The sequence below is a fragment of the Asterias rubens genome, chromosome 8 (assembly GCF_902459465.1).
Source record: "Asterias rubens chromosome 8, eAstRub1.3, whole genome shotgun sequence".
In the NCBI taxonomy this organism is placed as follows: Eukaryota; Metazoa; Echinodermata; class Asteroidea; order Forcipulatida; family Asteriidae; genus Asterias; species Asterias rubens.
In genome coordinates this window covers 3,917,213-3,937,688 of record NC_047069.1, presented here as the reverse complement: position 1 = coordinate 3,937,688, position 20,476 = coordinate 3,917,213, and the positions used below count along the sequence as shown (strand labels likewise).

Here is a 20,476-nt window from a genome sequence, read left to right as displayed (position 1 = left end):
CTGTATTTGTTTACGTGCTTTAACAAAAGGGCATTTATGAATGGGAACAAAAGAGTAGTGACTCGTTCTTCAACGTTTGTTTAAAACCTTGCAGGGTTGTTGCCATGCTCAGGCCTTTATCACATGGCCACCGACCCTGCCGGCTTTAAACGTACGTTGAAGAACTCGTCGCTACCCTTTTATTCCATTATTAAAAGACTTAATTCAGGCCTGAAGCCTTTTATTATTTGAGTAAGAAGTTACTTCTTTATCAAAAACTATGTTACTTCAAAGGGAGCCGTTTCTCACAATGTTTTATACTATCAACCGCTCTCAATTGCTCGATACCAAATAAGTTTGTATGCTAAAAATTATTGTGAGTAACTACCAATAGTGTCTGGTGCTTCAACTAATTTAGCCAATGGGAAGAAAGATCATAGGCACAAGGGACTAGCTTAGTAACCCCCAAAGTGCCATTAAGATGAAAGTTTTGCTTGATATTTTTTAGCAGATTGATCAACCGGAATAAATTGATAAATAATTTGTTTCAAAAGCTGGTGGTTCAAAGGTCCATAATAAAACTATTTTAATACCGGTAACCAATGCAATTCAGAATTATCTAATTCATGCACTTTAAAATGTTTTGTTTGGAACAGTTTGTATTATTTTTAAATTAATTAAATTGCCATATTAAGTTCTAAACACTACATTTCTTGACAGAATAACGTCTAATAACCTTCCAGTGTATAGGAGAATATGGACCAGGTTGTCTTCCAGCTCCCAAGGTAGCAGTGAATCAAAGTCATGGATTACAGGACTAACCTCAAAAAAGGCAATGTATGTATGCACTTAATCTAAAACTGAATCAAACATTATCCTAAACGCGCAGCAGTTACATGGCTGTAATTTCTCCATTGTAATATAATAATACAAACTTATTTTTAACCCCCCCCCCCCAAGTTTTGTTATTGATTTGGGTTTTGATTAATTTACATATTACATACAGGCAGAGATGGAACTTTCTCAAGATAACGCTTCTGTGTATGCTAATGATTGTAGTAACGGTAAGTAAATTAAACATACACTGACTAGTTTCTCCTAATAGGCCTAAGCCATTTGCGTGTAAGATTGGAATATAGTCTGGTACAATGACTTGCTTATCACAAGTTACCGCTTAAATTGAAATCCTCAGACTACACTTGCTATGTCACATGATTAGGGGCGAAGCTTTTGCGTAGTTGCGTAAGAGACGGTGAACACTACACAATTCTGAATGGATGTGTATGTCACAATGATACCAGGGTTTGCTCATCCTGGAGGTTGCTATTCAAGTCAATTCTGAATGGATTGTATGACACAATGATACCAGGGTTTGCTCATCCTGGAGGTTGCTATTCAAGTCAATTCTGAATGGATGTGTATGGCACAATGATACCAGGGTTGGCTCATCCTGGAGGTTGCTATTCAAGTCAATTCTGAATGGATGTGTATGGCACAATGATAGCAGGGTTTGCTCATCCTGGAGGTTGCTATTCTAGTCAATTCTGAATGGATGTGTATTGCACAATGATACCAGGGTTTGCTCATCCTGGAGGTTGCTATTCAAGTCAATTCTGAATGGATGTGTATTGCACAATGATACCAAGGTTTGCTCATCTGGAGGTTGCTATTCAAGTCAATTCTGAATGGATGTGTATTGCACAATGATACCAGGGTTTGCTCATCCTGGAGGTTGCTATTCAAGTCAATTCTGAATGGATGTGTATGGCCGATGATACCAGGGTTTGCTCATCCTGGAGGTTGCTATTCTAGTCAATTCTGAATGGATGTGTATTGCACAATGATACCAGGGTTTGCTCATCCTGGAGGTTGCTATTCTAGTCAATTCTGAATGGATGTGTATGGCACAATGATACCAGGGTTTGCTCATCCTGGAGGTTGCTATTCAAGTCAATTCTGAATGGATGTGTATGGCACAATGATACCAGGGTTTGCTCATCCTGGAGGTTGCTATTCTAGTCAATTCTGAATGGATGTGTATTGCACAATGATACCAGGGTTTGCTCATCCTGGAGGTTGCTATTCTAGTCAATTCTGAATGGATGTGTATGGCACAATGATACCAGGGTTTGCTCATCCTGGAGGTTGCTATTCTAGTCAATTCTGAAAGGATGTGTATTGCACAATGATACCAGGGTTTGCTCATCCTGGAGGTTGCTATTCAAGTCAATTCTGAATGGATGTGTATGGCACAATGATCGCAGGGTTTGCTCATCCTGGAGGTTGCTATTCAAGTCAATTCTGAATGGATGTGTATGGCACAATGATACCAGGGTTTGCTCATCCTGGAGGTTGCTATTCAAGTCAATTCTGAATGGATGTGTATGGCACAATGATACCAGGGTTTGCTCATCCTGGAGGTTGCTATTCTAGTCAATTCTGAATGGATGTGTATTGCACAATGATACCAGGGTTTGCTCATCCTGGAGGTTGCTATTCTAGTCAATTCTGAATGGATGTGTATGGCACAATGATACCAGGGTTTGCTCATCCTGGAGGTTGCTATTCTAGTCAATTCTGAAAGGATGTGTATTGCACAATGATACCAGGGTTTGCTCATCCTGGAGGTTGCTATTCAAGTCAATTCTGAATGGATGTGTATTGCACAATGATACCAGGGTTTGCTCATCCTGGAGGTTGCTATTCAAGTCAATTCTGAATGGATGTGTATGGCACAATGATACCAGGGTTTGCTCATCCTGGAGGTTGCTATTCTAGTCAATTCTGAATGGATGTGTATTGCACAATGATACCAGGGTTTGCTCATCTGGAGGTTGCTATTCAAGTCAATTCTGAATGGATGTGTATGGCACAATGATAGCAGGGTTTGCTCATCCTGGAGGTTGCTATTCAAGTCAATTCTGAATGGATGTGTATGACACAATGATACCAGGGTTTGCTCATCTGGAGGTTGCTATTCAAGTCAATTCTGAATGGATGTGTATCGCACAATGATACCAGGGTTTGCTCATCCTGGAGGTTGCTATTCAAGTCAATTCTGAATGGATGTGTATTGCACAATGATACCAGGGTTTGCTCATCCTGGAGGTTGCTATTCAAGTCAATTCTGAATGGATGTGTATGGCACAATGATACCAGGGTTTGCTCATCCTGGAGGTTGCTATTCTAGTCAATTCTGAATGGATGTGTATTGCACAATGGTACCAGGGTTTGCTCATCCTGGAGGTTGCTATTCAAGTCAATTCTGAATGGATGTGTATGGCACAATGATACCAGGGTTTGCTCATCCTGGAGGTTGCTATTCAAGTCAATTCTGAATGGATGTGTATGTCACAATGATACCAGGGTTTGCTCATCCTGGAGGTTGCTATTCTAGTCAATTCTGAATGGATGTGTATGGCACAATGATACCAGGGTTTGCTCATCCTGGAGGTTGCTATTCAAGTCAATTCTGAATGGATGTGTATTGCACAATGATACCAGGGTTTGCTCATCTGGAGGTTGCTATTCAAGTCAATTCTGAATGGATGTGTATTGCACATTGATACCAGGGTTTGCTCATCCTGGAGGTTGCTATTCAAGTCAATTCTGAATGGATGTGTATTGCACAATGATACCAGGGTTTGCTCATCGTGGAGGTTGCTATTCAAGTCAATTCTAAATGGATGTGTATGTCACAATGATACCAGGGTTTGCTCATCCTGGAGGTTGCTATTCAAGACAATTCTGAATGGATGTGTATTGCACAATGATACCAGGGTTTGCTCATCCTGGAGGTTGCTATTCAAGTCAATTCTGAATGGATGTGTATTGCACAATGATACCAGGGTTTGCTCATCCTGGAGGTTGCTATTCAAGTCAATTCTGAATGGATGTGTATGGCACAATGATACCAGGGTTTGCTCATCCTGGAGGTTGCTATGCAAAGGTTTGCCCTGAACCATGTGACATAATGTAGCAACATTAGTCTATAGTCTGAGGAATTCAAATGTAAGCGATACATTGTGACTAAGCAAGTCATTGTACCAGACATTATTCAAACTCGCAAATGGCTTATTATAAGTAGAACTTTTTTCCCCACTGACTCTTTGAAGTGCATTATAATATTGACAGTTACCTGGTCACATTACATGTTTTCAGTCTTTTATTTTAATTTAAAATATGTTGTTTAAAATTATCAACTTTTACAAAAAAATATATATATATATATATTTTTGTTTTTAAACTAAAGTTAAAATTTGGCTAACAGCAGCAGTAAAACCACTAATAACTTGATAAGATCAAACAAAAATAATTAACGAAAGACACAAAAGAATTAGCAAAGAAAATTATGAACCATTTAAAATGAAACAAATGGGAGACACAAACCATTTTAGAAAACAAAAACAAAATGGAAAACATTGAAATGAGAGAATCTCATTGCTGTATTAAGAATCGAGTTCAAGAAAATCTTTCAGCAAAATGTCAAAACTTTTCCACATTTTCTGTTGCTCATGAAAGCAATCACTCACACATAATGCCTTTTTGTACTTGCAGGTTTTCTTCAGCTTACAGGAAGAAACGGAGGAAGTCCGAGCAATCTTAGCAACTTCACGCTATGAGAGCCACTGTATCCTTTTATAACACTATTTTTCAGAAAGAAGTTAGGAAACAAATGGTTATCAGGTATAACGGAAAAAACATAAAACTTTGTAATTTTTGTACAAATTCTTGGTACTCTTTGCTGCTAACATTTGTTACAAATTAAGGCATAATAGTTTTTATAAAAATGATTTATGTCTTCATCATATGCAAAAAAGTGAGGTAAGTTTTTTGTCTTTTCTAGAAATGACAAATCGTTTTCTTAGCATTTTTTAAAAGTGACAAATCTCACTAATCGACCTAAGCATTAGATTTTTTTTGCCAGGTATTGCTTTGTTTTTTCACTTTTAAAAAGTGAGGGGTATGTTTTGGAATTAAACTCACAAAAACAGTTGCAAGAAGGACAAAGTATGGACTTTTTTTATGGATGAATAAGTCAGCTTTATATTGGTCCTAAAAATGGTATAAATAAGCCGTTTCCAAAACAGCAGTTTGAAATCTACTTTAACTTCAACAGTATTTTGGCTGTGGGAACATAGATGTATTGCACATGACGTCATTGACCACCATCTTTGATGAAACGTGCAAGCGTGAAAGGCTATCATTGGCTGAGAGTTGTCTGCACTTTTCCATTGTTTATCATGCATCAAATATGGTGGTCGTGTCGCTATGTGCAAGTTCGTCATCAAATATGGTGGTCAATGACGCTATGTGCAATCCGACTATTAAAACAGTGACTTTTCTTACAATTCCTTGACTAAGGTCTCTTTTATTGAAGTCCTAAACATCAGTGATCATAGTGAGGCTGGATCACCGATAATCAGACTGAGTATTGCAGGTGCTTTTGCTACTGCCATGGTTACTGGTGATACGTACACAGAGGACCCCCACAATGCAACAGTTACTCTAGCCAGGTCATCTGATGGTCATGTGATAGAAGAGTTTAACTATGTGTTACTTACAGATAAGGATGTTGTCAAGAGTAGTGAGATGGTTGAATATACCAATAAGATTCAGTTGCCATCACAAGGGTGAGTAGTAAACAACACTTAACCAATTTGTGACCCTCCTTATGGCTACTTCTTTAAGGCACTGGACACTATTGGTAATTACTCAAAATAATTGTTGGCATAAAAACTTACTTGGTAACAAGCAATGGAGAGCTGTTGATGGTATAAAACAGTGTGAGAAACAGCTCACTCTGAAGTAATGTAGTTTTCAAGAAAGACATAATTTTCCACTAAAATATTTGAATTTGATTTTGAGACCTCAGAACTAGAATTTGAGTTCCCGAAATCAAGCATCTGAAAGCACCCAACTTTGTGTGACAAGGTAACGAGCAATGGAGAGCTGTTGATAGTATAAAACTTTGTTGAGAAACGGCTCCCTCTGAAGTAACGTTGTTATTTATTATTGAGAAAGAGGTAATTTCTCACTCAAATAATAAAAGACTTCAGGTCTGAAGCCTTTTATTAGGCATCTTAAGGCACACAAATTTGTGCAACAAGGGTGTTTTGTTCTTTCATTATTCTCCTGAAACTTCGATGACAATTTGAGTCCAAATTTTCACAGACTTTTTATTGTATGCATGTGTTGAGTTACCTGTCCTAACTTTTGGAATAAATTTGTTAACAAAGTTTTTATTATCTCCTAAGATTAGTCCTAAATTGGGACTAGTCCTAACTCTTTGTGAAATCGTCCCCTGCTCAACTCACCAGTGCACTTCTCTTCCTCTTCTCTCCCCACTACCCTTATAAACCACCCTTTCGTAAAATTCTTTTCCTTTAATTTTCTTGGAGTTGGGGGTTCTCTTTCATTCTCCTGTAACTTTTGAATCTTTTGTCCCATAATTTAACTGATTTTGAAAATCTGTCTTTTTCATTTATGAATTAAACATGATGTCAAAGGATTAATCTGACATGGGCCAAATTTCATGGCTCTGCTTACTGCAAGCTAAGAATCGGCGCTTGCCAAATGAAACTGCTTCATGAAATTGGGCCCAGATGGTTTTGAATTCTTTCTATTATTTCCATAACCAGAGAGGATGGATTTTACATCAAGGTGGCAACCACTACCGATCATCATACAGTGATTACAGTCCGTTATACATTCCTGCCTAAAGCTGCCGAGTATGAAGTCATTTATGCTGGAGTTATCCTGCTTGCTGTTTATGTGCTCATTGGTTTTGAAGTAAATAGTTTCTATCATCTTATAACAACTTTGTTTAATAGATGCAAACATTCATGTCTCAGCTTTAAAAAAAAACAAGTTTTTGGAATTGGTTTGTCATATTTTTAAAACTGTTTTACATTGAGATAAAGTGGTAGTCACGGCCAATTGCCTACCTTTGCTAAGGTAGTAGTCAATAAGCAGGACAGTTCTTTTCAGAGCTGAGAAGTCTCCCGAACAGTCTGATAAATCTACTTCGCGGTAGTAGAAGAACAAGACAGTTCTCCAAAGAACAAACTCTACCTGGCAAGTAGATACACTTATGGTGTTACTGCAAACCATGCAATGCCTCAAATCATATATACTTTGAGATTATTATAATAATAAATAATACTTATAAAGCGCCTTTTACAAAAGTTACATAGCGCTCACCGCTGTACATAAAAACACAAATTGTAATAACTAGTTAGGTTAGCATAAAAGTAAATGAGTTTTAACATGGCTTTTAAGGATTCAAGAGATGAAGCCTGAGGGATGTGGAGAGATCCACATCTCAAAAATTTTCCCCAAATAATTCAGATATCAATATAAACCACAAGGGAAAATGACTGGGTAAGTTTTTAAATGATTTTTTGGGTTGAACAAAGAATAGACTAGGATGGGATTTGAACCACCTCTGGATTTATGTGCCGGCTCTCTATACCAACTGGATGAGCTATCTAGCCCTTTGTTGGCGGTGTCCCTATAAAATAATTAAATCTAATGTTAAATTCAAATTAATTAAATAATTGTATGGGAATTTGTGGATACACCAATTGATTTCAATCTTGATTATTTGTTCCCGGTGTTTCTTTTCTGAAAGTTAGTTCATCGTACAGTAGCGGCCATGTTAGGTTCGTTTGCTGTGCTAGCAGTTCTAGCAGCACTAAATGAAAGACCTTCTCTGGAGACAGTTATGCAATGGGTGGACTACGAGACCCTCGCTCTACTCTGGGGAATGGTATGTTAGTTATTTATTCATTCATATCAAAAGCATATTTTTCATACAGAAACCTTTCAGTAAAAAAAAAAAAAATTCTAAAGATGCCTAGCAAGAACACAAAATTCATTGATAAATAAAATAGAAAGTTATAAGAGCACTGGACACTATTTTGTAAGTATTCAAAATAATTGTTAGTATATAAACTTACTTTATAATGAGAAACGGCTCCCTCTGAATGAAGTTTTTAGAAAGAAGTAGTTTCTCAATTCAGAACCTGACAAGAACAGTGACAATCTAAGAAGTTATGATCAATACACTAAAAACCTACTTGTGATTTATATTCTGTACAGATGACCATTGTAGCGATATTTTCTGAGACTGGTTTCTTTGATTTCTGTGCCCTGAAAGCCTACAAGATGGCTAAGGGGAAGGTATGGACCCTCATCACCATCCTCTGTCTCTTCTCTGGAGTTGTCTCATCTGTCTTGGATAACGTAACCACCATCTTGCTTCTTACTCCTGTCACTATCAGGTACCACATCTAGAACCACAATCAGACTATTTAGTATGTTATATAAAGCCCCGTTCATATGTCCGAATCAGGTTGGCTTAGTGGTTTCTTTCCCTGCCCTTCACCTTTGTGGACCCCGGTTCGAATCCCACCTCAGACCGGAGCCTTGCATGTGGATATGGTTTTCAGTCCCTACCTGATTGCGTGGGTTTTCCCCAATTGGGGTTTTCCTGCCACATCTTTAACTGAACATTTCTTCTTGTTTACTGTTCATCCTGTTATTGTGCTGCTGGATGTGTAACAAATAAATAAATATCCTGCGAATGCCAAGCGAATATTGACATCTGAACATTCGCAATGATCAATTCACAGCAGTTGAAATGTTTTTAACTCCTGCGAAACATTCGCTGCAAAAACAGTGAAGCGATATTTTCTTTTTAAGCAACTCTTTGCAATTAGACCCTGTAAAAGCACCATTATAGTTCTGTGGGCTGTAGGAGCACAAATACATGGTTGAAAGAGAATTCCATGGTTGAGAGAGAACGACAATGAAAAGTACTAAAAAGCAATGTTTTTGTTTGTGCTCTTTAGATTATGTGAAGTGCTGGAGATTGATCCCAAGTATGTTCTGATTGCAGAGGTAATGTTTTCCAACATTGGTGGCACTGCTACAGCCATTGGAGATCCACCTAATGTTATTATTGTCTCTAATAAAGGCATCCAAAAAGCAGTAAGTTTAATAGCCCTATCACCCGTTTCAGACAGGCGCGCCAGAGTTGCGCCGAACCAAATAGATTAGGAGCGACTCTAGGTCGACACAAACAAATTTTGATTTCAGACAGGCAAACTTAACTTAACATTTACAAAAGGTTCGTCTCAAGACAAGATCGACAACCAAGGCGCTCAAGAGTCGTTCCGATCGTCTGCAACCGGCGATCTTTCGATTCTAGCACATCCAGTTACTCTTGACTGTTTCGACATAAAACTTTCCCTGGCTTAATTCAAAATTTGGTTTGGCGCAGCTCTGGAGCGCCTGTTTGAAACGGGTATTTTAACAATTGTCTGTAAATAACCCAGCTTTCTCTCCTCATATAACAGCCCATCACTGGTTATTATCAATAAAGGTTACTTTGATAACATTTATTCTTAAAAGTTGTTGTTAGCGTTTTTCCCACATAAATTGGAAGACAGAAAATATTACAAGTTGTCATCCCTCAATCAAATTTTCTCTGAGAGGGATGCTAATAAAAGTAATGGCCTTTATTTCATGGCCATGACCCTACACAGTTTTAAATGGCCACTTATAATAGTCACTAATCTTTCATTCCCATTCTGTTCATAAATGCCAGTTTGTTAAAAAGTTAATAATGTAGGATCGTTAAAAAAAATTGGTTTTGTAAATTTCCAATTACTGTCTCTATTCACAAGGTGTCAAATTGCAAGATTGTGCAGTTACACTTGTACTAATTTTTATAGTCTCGCAAAAAAAAGTGTCTGCATGGGCTTGTATGCCAAGACGCGTGTTTAAAGACACTGGACACCTTTGGTAAATGTCAAAGAACAGTCTTCTCACTTGGTGTATTTCAACAACACCCTTGTCACACAAAGATGTGTTTCAGATGCTTGATTTCTGGACCTCAAAATCTAATTCTGAGGTCTCAAAATTAAATTAAAATATTTTAGTGGAAAATTACTTATTTCTCAAAAACTACGTTACTTCATTCAGAGGGAGCCGTATTTCACAATGTTTTATATTACAACACCCCTTTCAAGTATTCTGCCTGCTCATTGGTTTAAAGCGCGTCACGGGAAAATAGAACGCTCCGGGGATCACCTCGGGAGTCATAGTTTTAACCATGGTACTCGAAGCAGTCAATATTTGTATACTATCAACAGCTCTCCATTGCTTGTTATACCAAGTAAGTTGTTATTCTAACAATTACTTTGAGTAATTATCAATAATGTCCAGTGCCTTTAAACACTTTGAATCAATTATGGACACATGTCTGGGGTAAGATAATATACTTTGAAATTGTACAGATTTGTATTTGTTTTTTAAAAATACCATCTCGTGAGACATACATGTATAGTGACATAATTGATAAGGTTAGTCCGTTGATGGTTCAATATGTTTTCCCCCATAAAAAGCACCAGCACCATCCGTTCTCTGATTGTTCATTCATTGCAATCCCATCTGACTGTACATCACTCATGTCATCATCTCATCATGCTTACTAAACGGTGAGTATTTACACACATTGAAGATAACTCTCTTAAATGTAAAAGAGGGAAAAGCCACTCGTTTTGTCTGCCATACCACTCTTGCAAAGAGCCATCAGACAACTCTTTTTAGAGTGAAAGGTCGTGGGTTCGAATCCCACCTGAGTAATATGCCTCTGGATTTTGTTCACAGATCTCAGGTAATTGTACCGAGTATACAGTGCTAACAGACATTGGTGTTTATAGATAAAAAAACAAAATGAATATTATCAACTCAATTTAGAGTGAAGTTAGCTCCAATACACTAAAAAAGAGTGACATGGATTGACTTTCACTCTCAAAAGAGTGACATGGATTGACTTTCACTCTCAAAACAGTGACATGGATTGACTTTCACTCTCAACAGAGTGAAACTGACTCCACTCGGACACGAGAAAGAAATTTTCACTAAATTTATATTAAGAGAGAATAAAAGGTCTTGACACACCTTTGTTCCAACACACCTTTGTTCTAACACCCAGTGTATTTACCTATACCATAACCCTACCCTAACATGTAAACCACGAGGGGGGTTGTCGAAACATATAGGGCTGCTGGAATATAGAGAACCCTTAGAGAAGTCACCAACAGACCTGTTATGTTTCTAATGTTTGCAATACAAATATACATAGACTGGCAAAACTATTGGCACTCCAAGTGACAGACATTGGTAGACACTATTTAAAGCCATCGGACACTTTCGGTAAACAGTTGTCCAAAGGCCCACACTTCGTGTATCACAACTTATATATAAAATAACAAACCTGTGAAAATTTAGGCTCAATCGGTCATCGGAGTCGGGAGAAAATAACGGGAAAACCCACCCTTGTTTCTGCACGTTTCGCCGTGTCATGACATGTGTTTCAAATAAATCCGTAATTCTCGTTATCGAGAATTGTTAATTGTTTTCATGTTTTCTTTCTCAAAAAGTAAAGCATTTTATGGAATAATATTTCAAGAGAAGTCTTTCACCATTACCTTCTGTAAACCCTGTAAGTTATTTGTAAATCTGTGAACTTTTATTTATTTTTTCTGTTCCGAAAGTGTATAATGGCTTTAAGAACATAATATTGTAACTATCCATCTTGCACCCGGGTAATGATCACAATGTAACTATAATATGAAGCACATTATTTTATGAATGACACCATGCAAGTGTATTACTACCAAATATATTAAATGGATGGACACACTTGTACATCATATTAAATGGATGGACACACTTGTACATCTTATTAAATGGATGGACACACTTGTACATCTTATTAAATGGATGGACACACTTGTACATCTTATTAAATGGATGGACACACTTGTACATCTTATTAAATGGATGGACACACTTGTACATCTTATTAAATGGATGGACACACTTGTACATCTTATTAAATGGATGGACACACTTGTACATCTTATTAAATGGATGGACACACTTGTACATCTTATTAAATGGATGGACACACTTGTACATCTTATTAAATGGATGGACACACTTGTACATCTTATTAAATGGTTGGACACACTTGTACATCTTATAAAATGGATGGACACACTTGTACATCTTATTAAATGGATGGACACACTTGTACATCTTATTAAATGGATGGACACACTTGTACATCTTATTAAATGGATGGACACACTTGTACATCTTATTAAATGGATGGACACACTTGTACATCTTATTAAATGGATGGACACACTTGTACATCTTATTAAATGGATGGTTACACTTGTACATCTTATTAAATGGATGGACACACTTGTACATCTTATTAAATGGATGGACACACTTGTACATCTTATTAAATGGGTGGACACACTTGTACATCTTATTAAATGGATGGACACACTTGTACATCTTATTAAATGGATGGACACACTTGTACATCTTATTAAATGGATGGACACACTTGTACATCTTATTAAATGGATGGACACACTTGTACATCTTGTTAAATGGATGGACACACTTGTACATCTTATTAAATGGATGGACATACTTGTACATCTTATTAAATGGATGGACACACTTGTACATCTTATAAAATGGATGGACACACTTGTACATCTTATTAAATTGATGGACACACTTGTACATCTTATTAAATGGATGGACACACTTGTACATCTTGTGCAAATGATCCAAAATTAATTGGTCATGGAGTCAACAGAGACAAATTGAGGCAAAATACATGATTAATATCAGCATAGTGGCAGTTACAATAAATTGAAGAAGTATATCAAGCCTGCAAACAATTAGACTGGTAAGAAAGACTTTGATGGTTGTATAAGTATGTATCTATGCACTTGATGTCAAACAGAAGATATGCAATACCTGAATTTTTCAGAACTTTGATTGCTAATTGTTTATAACCTGCTGGGATCTCTTTCACATTATGTCCTCCTGCCTAGCACTGGCACTCGACAAGTTGTGAAGTTTACCAAAAAGTAACAGGTTCATCTTTGAATATACTTCCTCTTACACGGTCCGATACTTGTAACTAACATGCCTCAAAATACATCAGGCTTATGGGAAAAAGCTGTACAAATGCTGCCTTTGGTAATCAAGTGTCAGTTATTTGTTATTAATTAATTTTTTAAGCAAGGCATCATGACTTATAAATAAGGGGAAATAAAAATCAGAAATTACCATGCAGGCGTTCGAATCAAGCATTTGTAATTTTTTCAAAAAATATTAAAAAGACATGTTTGAGTGGATGATAAAAAAATTGTTTTTAGAAATGTTTGGAATGTGTTTAATGCAGGTATTAACACTGGTACCTCATCTGTATTATACACACAGGGTATAGACTTTGCAGAGTTTACATTACACATGATGATTGGCATACTATTCTGCATGGTAGCTGGTTTCCTGCTGCTAAGGTTACAGTATAGAAATATCAACTTGACTGCCAAAGATCCACCGGAGTTAAGAGGTTTGCTAAAATCATTTTTGGTAATAATAATAATAATTTATAATAACAACAAAATAGTGGCTTCTTAAATATATCTCATATCCGTCACTCAGTGATGCTCGATCAAGGCCCTTCAACATTCAGTATTTTCCTGCAAGGTACGTGGGACTACATTTGAATTATGAGGCCTACTCTTTTTACAAACATGTAGCAGGTAATGGTTTACAATGTGCTGTGGGACAATATGCTGCCAATCAAACCCCAAAAATTGGGGCGAACCCCTTATCCTTTCAGGTTTGAAATTGCCTCCCGAATAATGTACCAGATAGGTAGCTGAGTTGGTAGAGTGACGGCACGTTAACCCAGAGGTCGCAGGTCAAATCCCACTCTAATCAATTTTCCTTTGTCCAACCCATAATTACTTCAACTGGTTAATAATAATAAAAGACATTTATACAGTGCATATGCAGGAGCCTCTATGCAAATTATTGAGTTTATCAAGACATCTTGACTTCCTCGGACATATATTTAAACATTATCTTTTTTGATCATTAAACCCTACCTGAGTAAACCCTGTTAATAATGACAACTGACTGCAGGTGCATTTATGTTAATATCAAATCATAACTCTTGCGTGGAGGTGGGGACAAAACGGTCTAATCATTTGAATAAATATTAAGGTACTTCCACTTTTGCAAAAAGATACTGATTAAGATAAGGCAAACAAAATTTGAAAGAAACCTAGAACAACTAAAAATGATCTGGATGGATCCCTAAACATTTGTAGAGCTAAAGCGGGAGATAGAGTTATGGAGACAGAGTGCAACACGTATCATGGTTGCTACCAAAGAGGAAGCTACAGTCAAAGCTCTACTCTTACAGAAAGTTAACCAGTTGGAAGAAACATTGAAATATCAGCAGGTCACAGTGGGGTAAGTTGACCTATTGGTAATTATTCAAAATGTTGTTTATCTTAAAAATTTACTTGAATGTTTGCTTTGTACAAGCATGGAGGAAGCCTCCATGGTACAAGGCATCCAGCCTACAAGCTTTTGCTTTGAATGGGTCATGCCTCCATACAATTTCAGTTTTGTTAAAATAAAATTGTTTATATGTGTATATGTTTGTACGGAAATAAATGTTGTTTATTGATTGTTGATTGTTGATTGATTGGTAACGAGCAATGGAGAGCTGTTGATAGTATAACACATTTTGACAAAAGGCTCCCTCTGAAGTTACATAGTTTTTGAGAAAGAAGGAATTTCTCACTAAAATAATAAAAGACATCTGGCCTGAATAAAGCCTTTTTAAGGCATCTGTAAGCACACAAATTTGTGCAACATGGGTGTTTTTATTTCTTTATTCTCTTGCCACTTCAAAGACCAACAGGTTGGTCATGCATATGTTGGGATACGAGAATACTGGTCTTTGACAACTACCAAAGGTTTCCAGTGCATTTAACGGCCAGGGACAAAGAACACAAAGATTAAATATGTACTCAAAAAATTGCTCTAAAAAGTTGCTAAAAAACTCGCCCTGTTTTTGTACTTCATGCCAATGTGGGTTACAAATATTCTAGTGGGGTCAAATGAACTGTGCCATGCAGGCTGCCTAAAATGCCTAATGCTACAACTGTTTTTACTATTGCCATTTCAGCACTTAGTAGTAACATGGTAAACAAGAATACAAGTTTGTATTGATTGATGGCTGTAGGTGAGAGTACATGTCAAGGGTCATTTACAGCCACTCCAAGTTGCTTGGTGTCATGCATGATTTGTATCGGTCAACACCCAAATTGCAGTACTTATACTCACTCTGGTTGCCGGGCCTTTTATATCTCCACAACAACCATACAGTCTTGCAGTCCTAAATTGTACTGAGTGATTGCCCCATAAAAGGTTGCAGGATTGAAGATTATGTTTGTTGTAAGGTGTTATTTCTATTCTACTTGGTTTTGTTCTCCTCCTGCATGCTCCGCCCTCAGCCGCCCTCAAACAGTGTTTATTTTTTGTTTTTGTTCTGTTTTCTTGTTTAAATAATTTATTTATTTAATTTTATTTTATTAATTTATTTTATTTAGTAAATTTAGTTATAGGCAGTGGACACTATTGGTAATTACTCAAAATACATATCATCATAAAACCTTTCTTGATTACGAGTTATGGGGAGAGGTTGATAGTATAAAACATTGAGAAATGGCTCCCTCTGAAGTGACGTAGTTTACGAGAAAGAAGTAATTTTCCACGAATTTGATTTCGAGACCTCAAGTTTAGAATTTGAGGTCTCGAAATCAAGCATCAAAAAGCACACAACTTCGTATGACAAGGGTGTTTTTTTGGTCATTATTATCTCGCAAGTTCGACGACCGATTGAGCTAAAATTTCGCAGGTTTGTTATTTTATGCATATTTTGAGATACACCAACTGTGAAGACTAGTCTTTGACAATTACCAACAGTGTCCATTGTCTTTAATTTAGTATTTATTTTTATTTATTTGTTTCTTTTCTTGCTTTTTTATAACTGTTTTCTGTTAAAATGTTCTGTCTTGTGCTATTGCAACTTTGGTTTGTTTGTATTGGTCGAATAAATAATAATAATAGTAATAGTAATACTTGGCTTTCTGACCTCCTAAATGAAGTATCTCAATAGTAACTTGTATATTTGATTTGGGTAACACCATGTGTGTATTTACTATGCTGTGTTAATGCTCTTTGAGAATTCATACTACTGCCGCGGAGTAGATTTCCGATTTCTGATGATACCCAAGCCTACATCCGTATGGACTGGTTAAAGGGGTAACCCTGTTTCAGCCCTAGGAGTAGGTGGCAACAGCCTCTGGAATAAATAATTGTAGCCCACACCTTGAAGTGGCCTTCCAGCCTTGTGTGTATGGGGACTTTTTTTTAATGTAAAAAAAATTTGGTAGACTACCTCATTCTAAAAAAAACGTCTGGCTTGTTCGGTACTACCTGGGGAGTCCAAGGAGATATGATTGGGATTGTTCTAAAACAAAATTGAGCATGAACAAAATAAATAATTCCTTTTTGGTTTATCTATCTGAGAGGGAAGACACAACGGACATTCATTGTTTCCAGAAGTATGCATCACAACAGATAAAAAAAAAATTAATATATTTTTCCAAATAATAATATTAATAATAAGAAAATGTATATTGCGCAATATCCACCTAATAAGGTGCTCAAAGTACATGAAAAGATGAAGACATAAAACAAAGCAACAGAGGGAAGAGGGAAACAAATGAAAGAAACAAACTGCTGAAAAGTCCTGCATGGGGAGAACCAAACATGTCACTTTTAGCTATACACACAGGAACGGTACAACATGCATTAAATTATTATTATTTAAAAAAGTAAAAGTGTTTCAGTCTTGTTTCAAATGAAGACACATTGTTTACAACAAGTGTTTGGCAATTTCACCGTCTGAAAGATACACAACGTCACAGCTATAGATGGTCAGGTTTTTGCAAAATATTTTCACAACGATGAACAAAAAGCTTGGTTCATACTTCCTATGAATGCGATTCAAATTTTGACGTCCCAAATTTTCAAATGAATAATTTGCAACAGTTGAGCTTTGATCAACTCCTGTGAAACATTCACTGCCAAAACAGCCCTGTGGCGTCAACATTCGTTTCGCATTTGCAGGAAGTATGAACCGGGCTTTAGTAAAAAAAATACTTTAGAAAAAGTGGTAAGTCTTTTCCCCATACTTTTGTTTGGGCACTGGCCTGGTGACCAGTGTTTTTTCTTTGTCTTTTTCTTCCACTCTGTGCTTTTAAACAAGTGTTCTGTGCCTCTGATCATTTTGTATGGAAGGGGCGCAATATAAATTTTAAATATTAGTTTTATTATTATTATTTTTATCCTAAACTTTTAATAATGTTTCACCCAGACTCTGTATTTTTGTATCTTAAAGCATTAGATCTGCTTCCGTAAATGTGTTTTTTTCGCTTCTACAAATAAGCAATTTAACTTAACGAATGTGTGACAATTGTCAGAAGTTAATGAATTGGTCTATATGTGCACTTGTTTCTTATTCTTAATTTAGATTTATGTCTTTATTCCCCTCTCCTTTAGAGTGCTTGAGTCAAATTCAACATGGAAGGAAACTCTCTCAGAGTTAGAAAAAAAGGTTCATATTGACATTCTTGTTAAATATTAGTCTACAGGTATTTTGCTAGATCTCACTGTCAAATATATTTGATTTATTGCTGCACATTTTTATTAGTAAGGCAGAGTTTAATTAATCAATTGCAAGAAATGTTTGATGAGATACTTATGTGGATGATATTAATGTGATCCTCCAATACAGCTGCTTCCAATGATGACAAAGTAATCTACAAAGTGATTGATGGAATGTTTATGAGTGCTATTTGTGCGAAGATTTTCATGAGTTGAAAGATGGAATGTTCTTTTCAATGAGGCGGAGCCGAGTTGAATGGAACATTCCATCTTTTTACAAATGAAAAACATTCATCATTCGTTTTATATAACATCCAAGAAGATCTTTACCAGGATACAACTTTCAAAACAAACAAAGCGTACAAAATTTAATTGTGACATAACACCCATTACTTTTGGCTTGGCTTGTTCTGTACTGCTGCGTATTTTGTTATGTAGTACGTTCTGTACTGCTGCATTCTCAAACACACGCTCATGCAGTGATGTGGTACGCACCGTGCAATAGAACAAATTGGATGGAACAGGACAAAAAAACGGTGAATGAAGTAGCGTGCAATGGTACATTTCTTTGCTATCACGTGACGGACAATACTCCAATCAAATGGCAAGGATCTGCTTTGGTGTTATTAATACTGAACATGTAACTTGACTGTTTGCAACTATTACGTTCATTACGTACCAACGAATTAACACATCATATTGAAAAAGGTGAATTAAAAGCCAATGGACTCAATGAACAAAAAATTGGGGTCTGAGGAATGAAATATTTGTTTTGTTTTTTGGCTAATCATATTTGTTCACCTAAACCTTGTGGTAATTTTATTATAATAAGGGAATTCAGACCGCCCTTGCAATCAGGAAATGGAAGTTTCCTCTTGAACTTTGTTGCTTTTTCTGAAATGTTTTTCTGAGAACTTTTAAGTATATAAATAATGAATAAATGTTCAGTTTTTAAGACAGTGGACACTATTGGTAATTGTCAAAGACAGCCTACTTGGTGTATCTCAACATATGCATAAAATAACAAACCTGTGAAAATTTGTGCTCAATTGGTCGTCGAAGTTGCGAGATTATAATGAAAGAAAAAACAGTACACCCTTGTCACACAAAGTTGTGTGCTTTCATTTGCTTGATTTCGAGACCTCAAAGTCTAATTCTGAGGTCTTGAAATCCAATTCGTGGCATAATGACTTCTTTCTCGAAAACCACAATACTTCAGAGAGAGCCGTTTCTCAAAATGTTTTATACTATCAACCTGTCCCATTACTCGTGACCAAGTTAGGTTTTATGTTTATATTTATTTTGAGTACATACCAATAATGTCCACTGCCTTTAAACTACTAGCATTCCAGCATGGGAGGGGTAGCAAACTAACTTTTATCAGGGCTCGAGTTTGGGGAGAACAATCACAAGACCACAAAGCTTGTAGCTCAAAATATTTACTGGACCAGAATTTTGGCAAAAAGACCAGAGTTGAAATAAGAAGAAAAATGCCTGCACAGTTTAACAATTGAAGTTTGAAGGTGAAAAAGCACTACAGAAGAGAAGATTGATGTGTGTTATAATATATGGAAAAGTATTTTTCAATAAATAACAGATATTTAATTTTTTTATCAGACTGGAGGTAAACATTTGAACACAACCACGAGGCCGCCAGACTTGTCAGGTCAAGAATTTACTGGCCTGGTGCTAAAATCACTGGCCTCCGGGTCTGTGGACCAATGTGAAACACTGATTATGCTACTAGGGTGAAGGTGCCTCGGGGTCTGTGGACCAATGTGAAACACTGATTATGCTACTAGGGTGAAGGTGCCTCGGGGTCTGTGGACCAATGTGAAACGCTGATTATGCTACTAGGGTGAAGGTGCCTCGGGGTCTGTGGACCAATGTGAAACACTGATTATGCTACTAGGGTGAAGGTGTTAACGGGTGTTAACTTGTTTGTTTTTTATTTGCAGTATCGTATTACTGACCCAAATCTACTTGTCAAATGTGGCATTGTGTTAATAGTGGCCATCATCATGTTCTTTGTCCAGTCAGTGGAGAGTATTCATTTAAACTTAGGTGAGTTTTGTTGAATATTGAAGTTTGTCCAGACTATCAAGTCACAAAAGTATGTGCTACAAATCCTCATCATTTTTTCCGAAGGGCTATATGTACAAACCAATGTTTGTAATTTATTGGTTTTGTCACTTCATATCTTACATGATCAAAATCTGTAACCCCGATCAGGTGGTTGTATTGTGGTGTGTATAAAAAAACTCAAAGGATCTTGATCTACAGCCTTACTTAGAGCCAAACGAGACAAGAATATTATTTTAAAAAATCCGCAGAGAATTATTCCAGGGAAACCCATGCAGTCAGGTAGTGACTGAAAACCCAATCAACATAGTGCCCCCGGTAGGATTCGAACCGGGGTCCCGGAGGTGGAAGGCAAGGCAAGACACCACTACACCAACTTGACCGCTCGCTGGAACAAGTGTACTCCAAAACCAACGTTACCTTTGAGATAAATCTCGGATGGATAACTCCGTATGGCGCCACCATTTTTTCACTAATTTTTTACAAAAAAGGGATATCTCATTGAGGTAAATTAGATACTATATTATTTCATTTCGAATGAAAAAGTGGTGGAGCCATATGGAAACTTTTCCTCTTGGATCTTAGAGAAATATATTTTTTGAAACTATTTTTGTTCCCAGGCTGGATAGCTCTTCTAGCAGCGACTTTTCTTATAGTCCTTGCCGACATCAATGACATTGAGAATGTGTTACATAGGATTGAGTGGACAACTTTAGTGTTCTTTGCTGCTCTATTTGTTCTTATGGAGGTAAGGATTGCACTAGAAAGTACT

General features: G+C 36.7%; 1 protein-coding gene across 1 annotated transcript in view; it reads left to right on the top strand.

The window, feature by feature from the left end:
• LOC117293999 (P protein-like) overlaps positions 1-20,476 on the top strand; it is a 33,003-nt gene that overhangs the window by 5,366 nt on the left and 7,161 nt on the right. Inside the window, exons 4-16 of the mRNA XM_033776517.1 lie at positions 700-816; positions 986-1,043; positions 4,537-4,609; positions 5,360-5,612; positions 6,621-6,771; positions 7,613-7,750; positions 8,083-8,264; positions 8,835-8,973; positions 13,309-13,441; positions 14,208-14,352; positions 17,518-17,572; positions 19,581-19,686; positions 20,325-20,452. Coding sequence (XP_033632408.1) covers positions 700-816; positions 986-1,043; positions 4,537-4,609; positions 5,360-5,612; positions 6,621-6,771; positions 7,613-7,750; positions 8,083-8,264; positions 8,835-8,973; positions 13,309-13,441; positions 14,208-14,352; positions 17,518-17,572; positions 19,581-19,686; positions 20,325-20,452 — 1,678 coding nt within the window. The remainder of the gene's footprint in view (positions 1-699; positions 817-985; positions 1,044-4,536; positions 4,610-5,359; positions 5,613-6,620; positions 6,772-7,612; positions 7,751-8,082; positions 8,265-8,834; positions 8,974-13,308; positions 13,442-14,207; positions 14,353-17,517; positions 17,573-19,580; positions 19,687-20,324; positions 20,453-20,476) is intronic.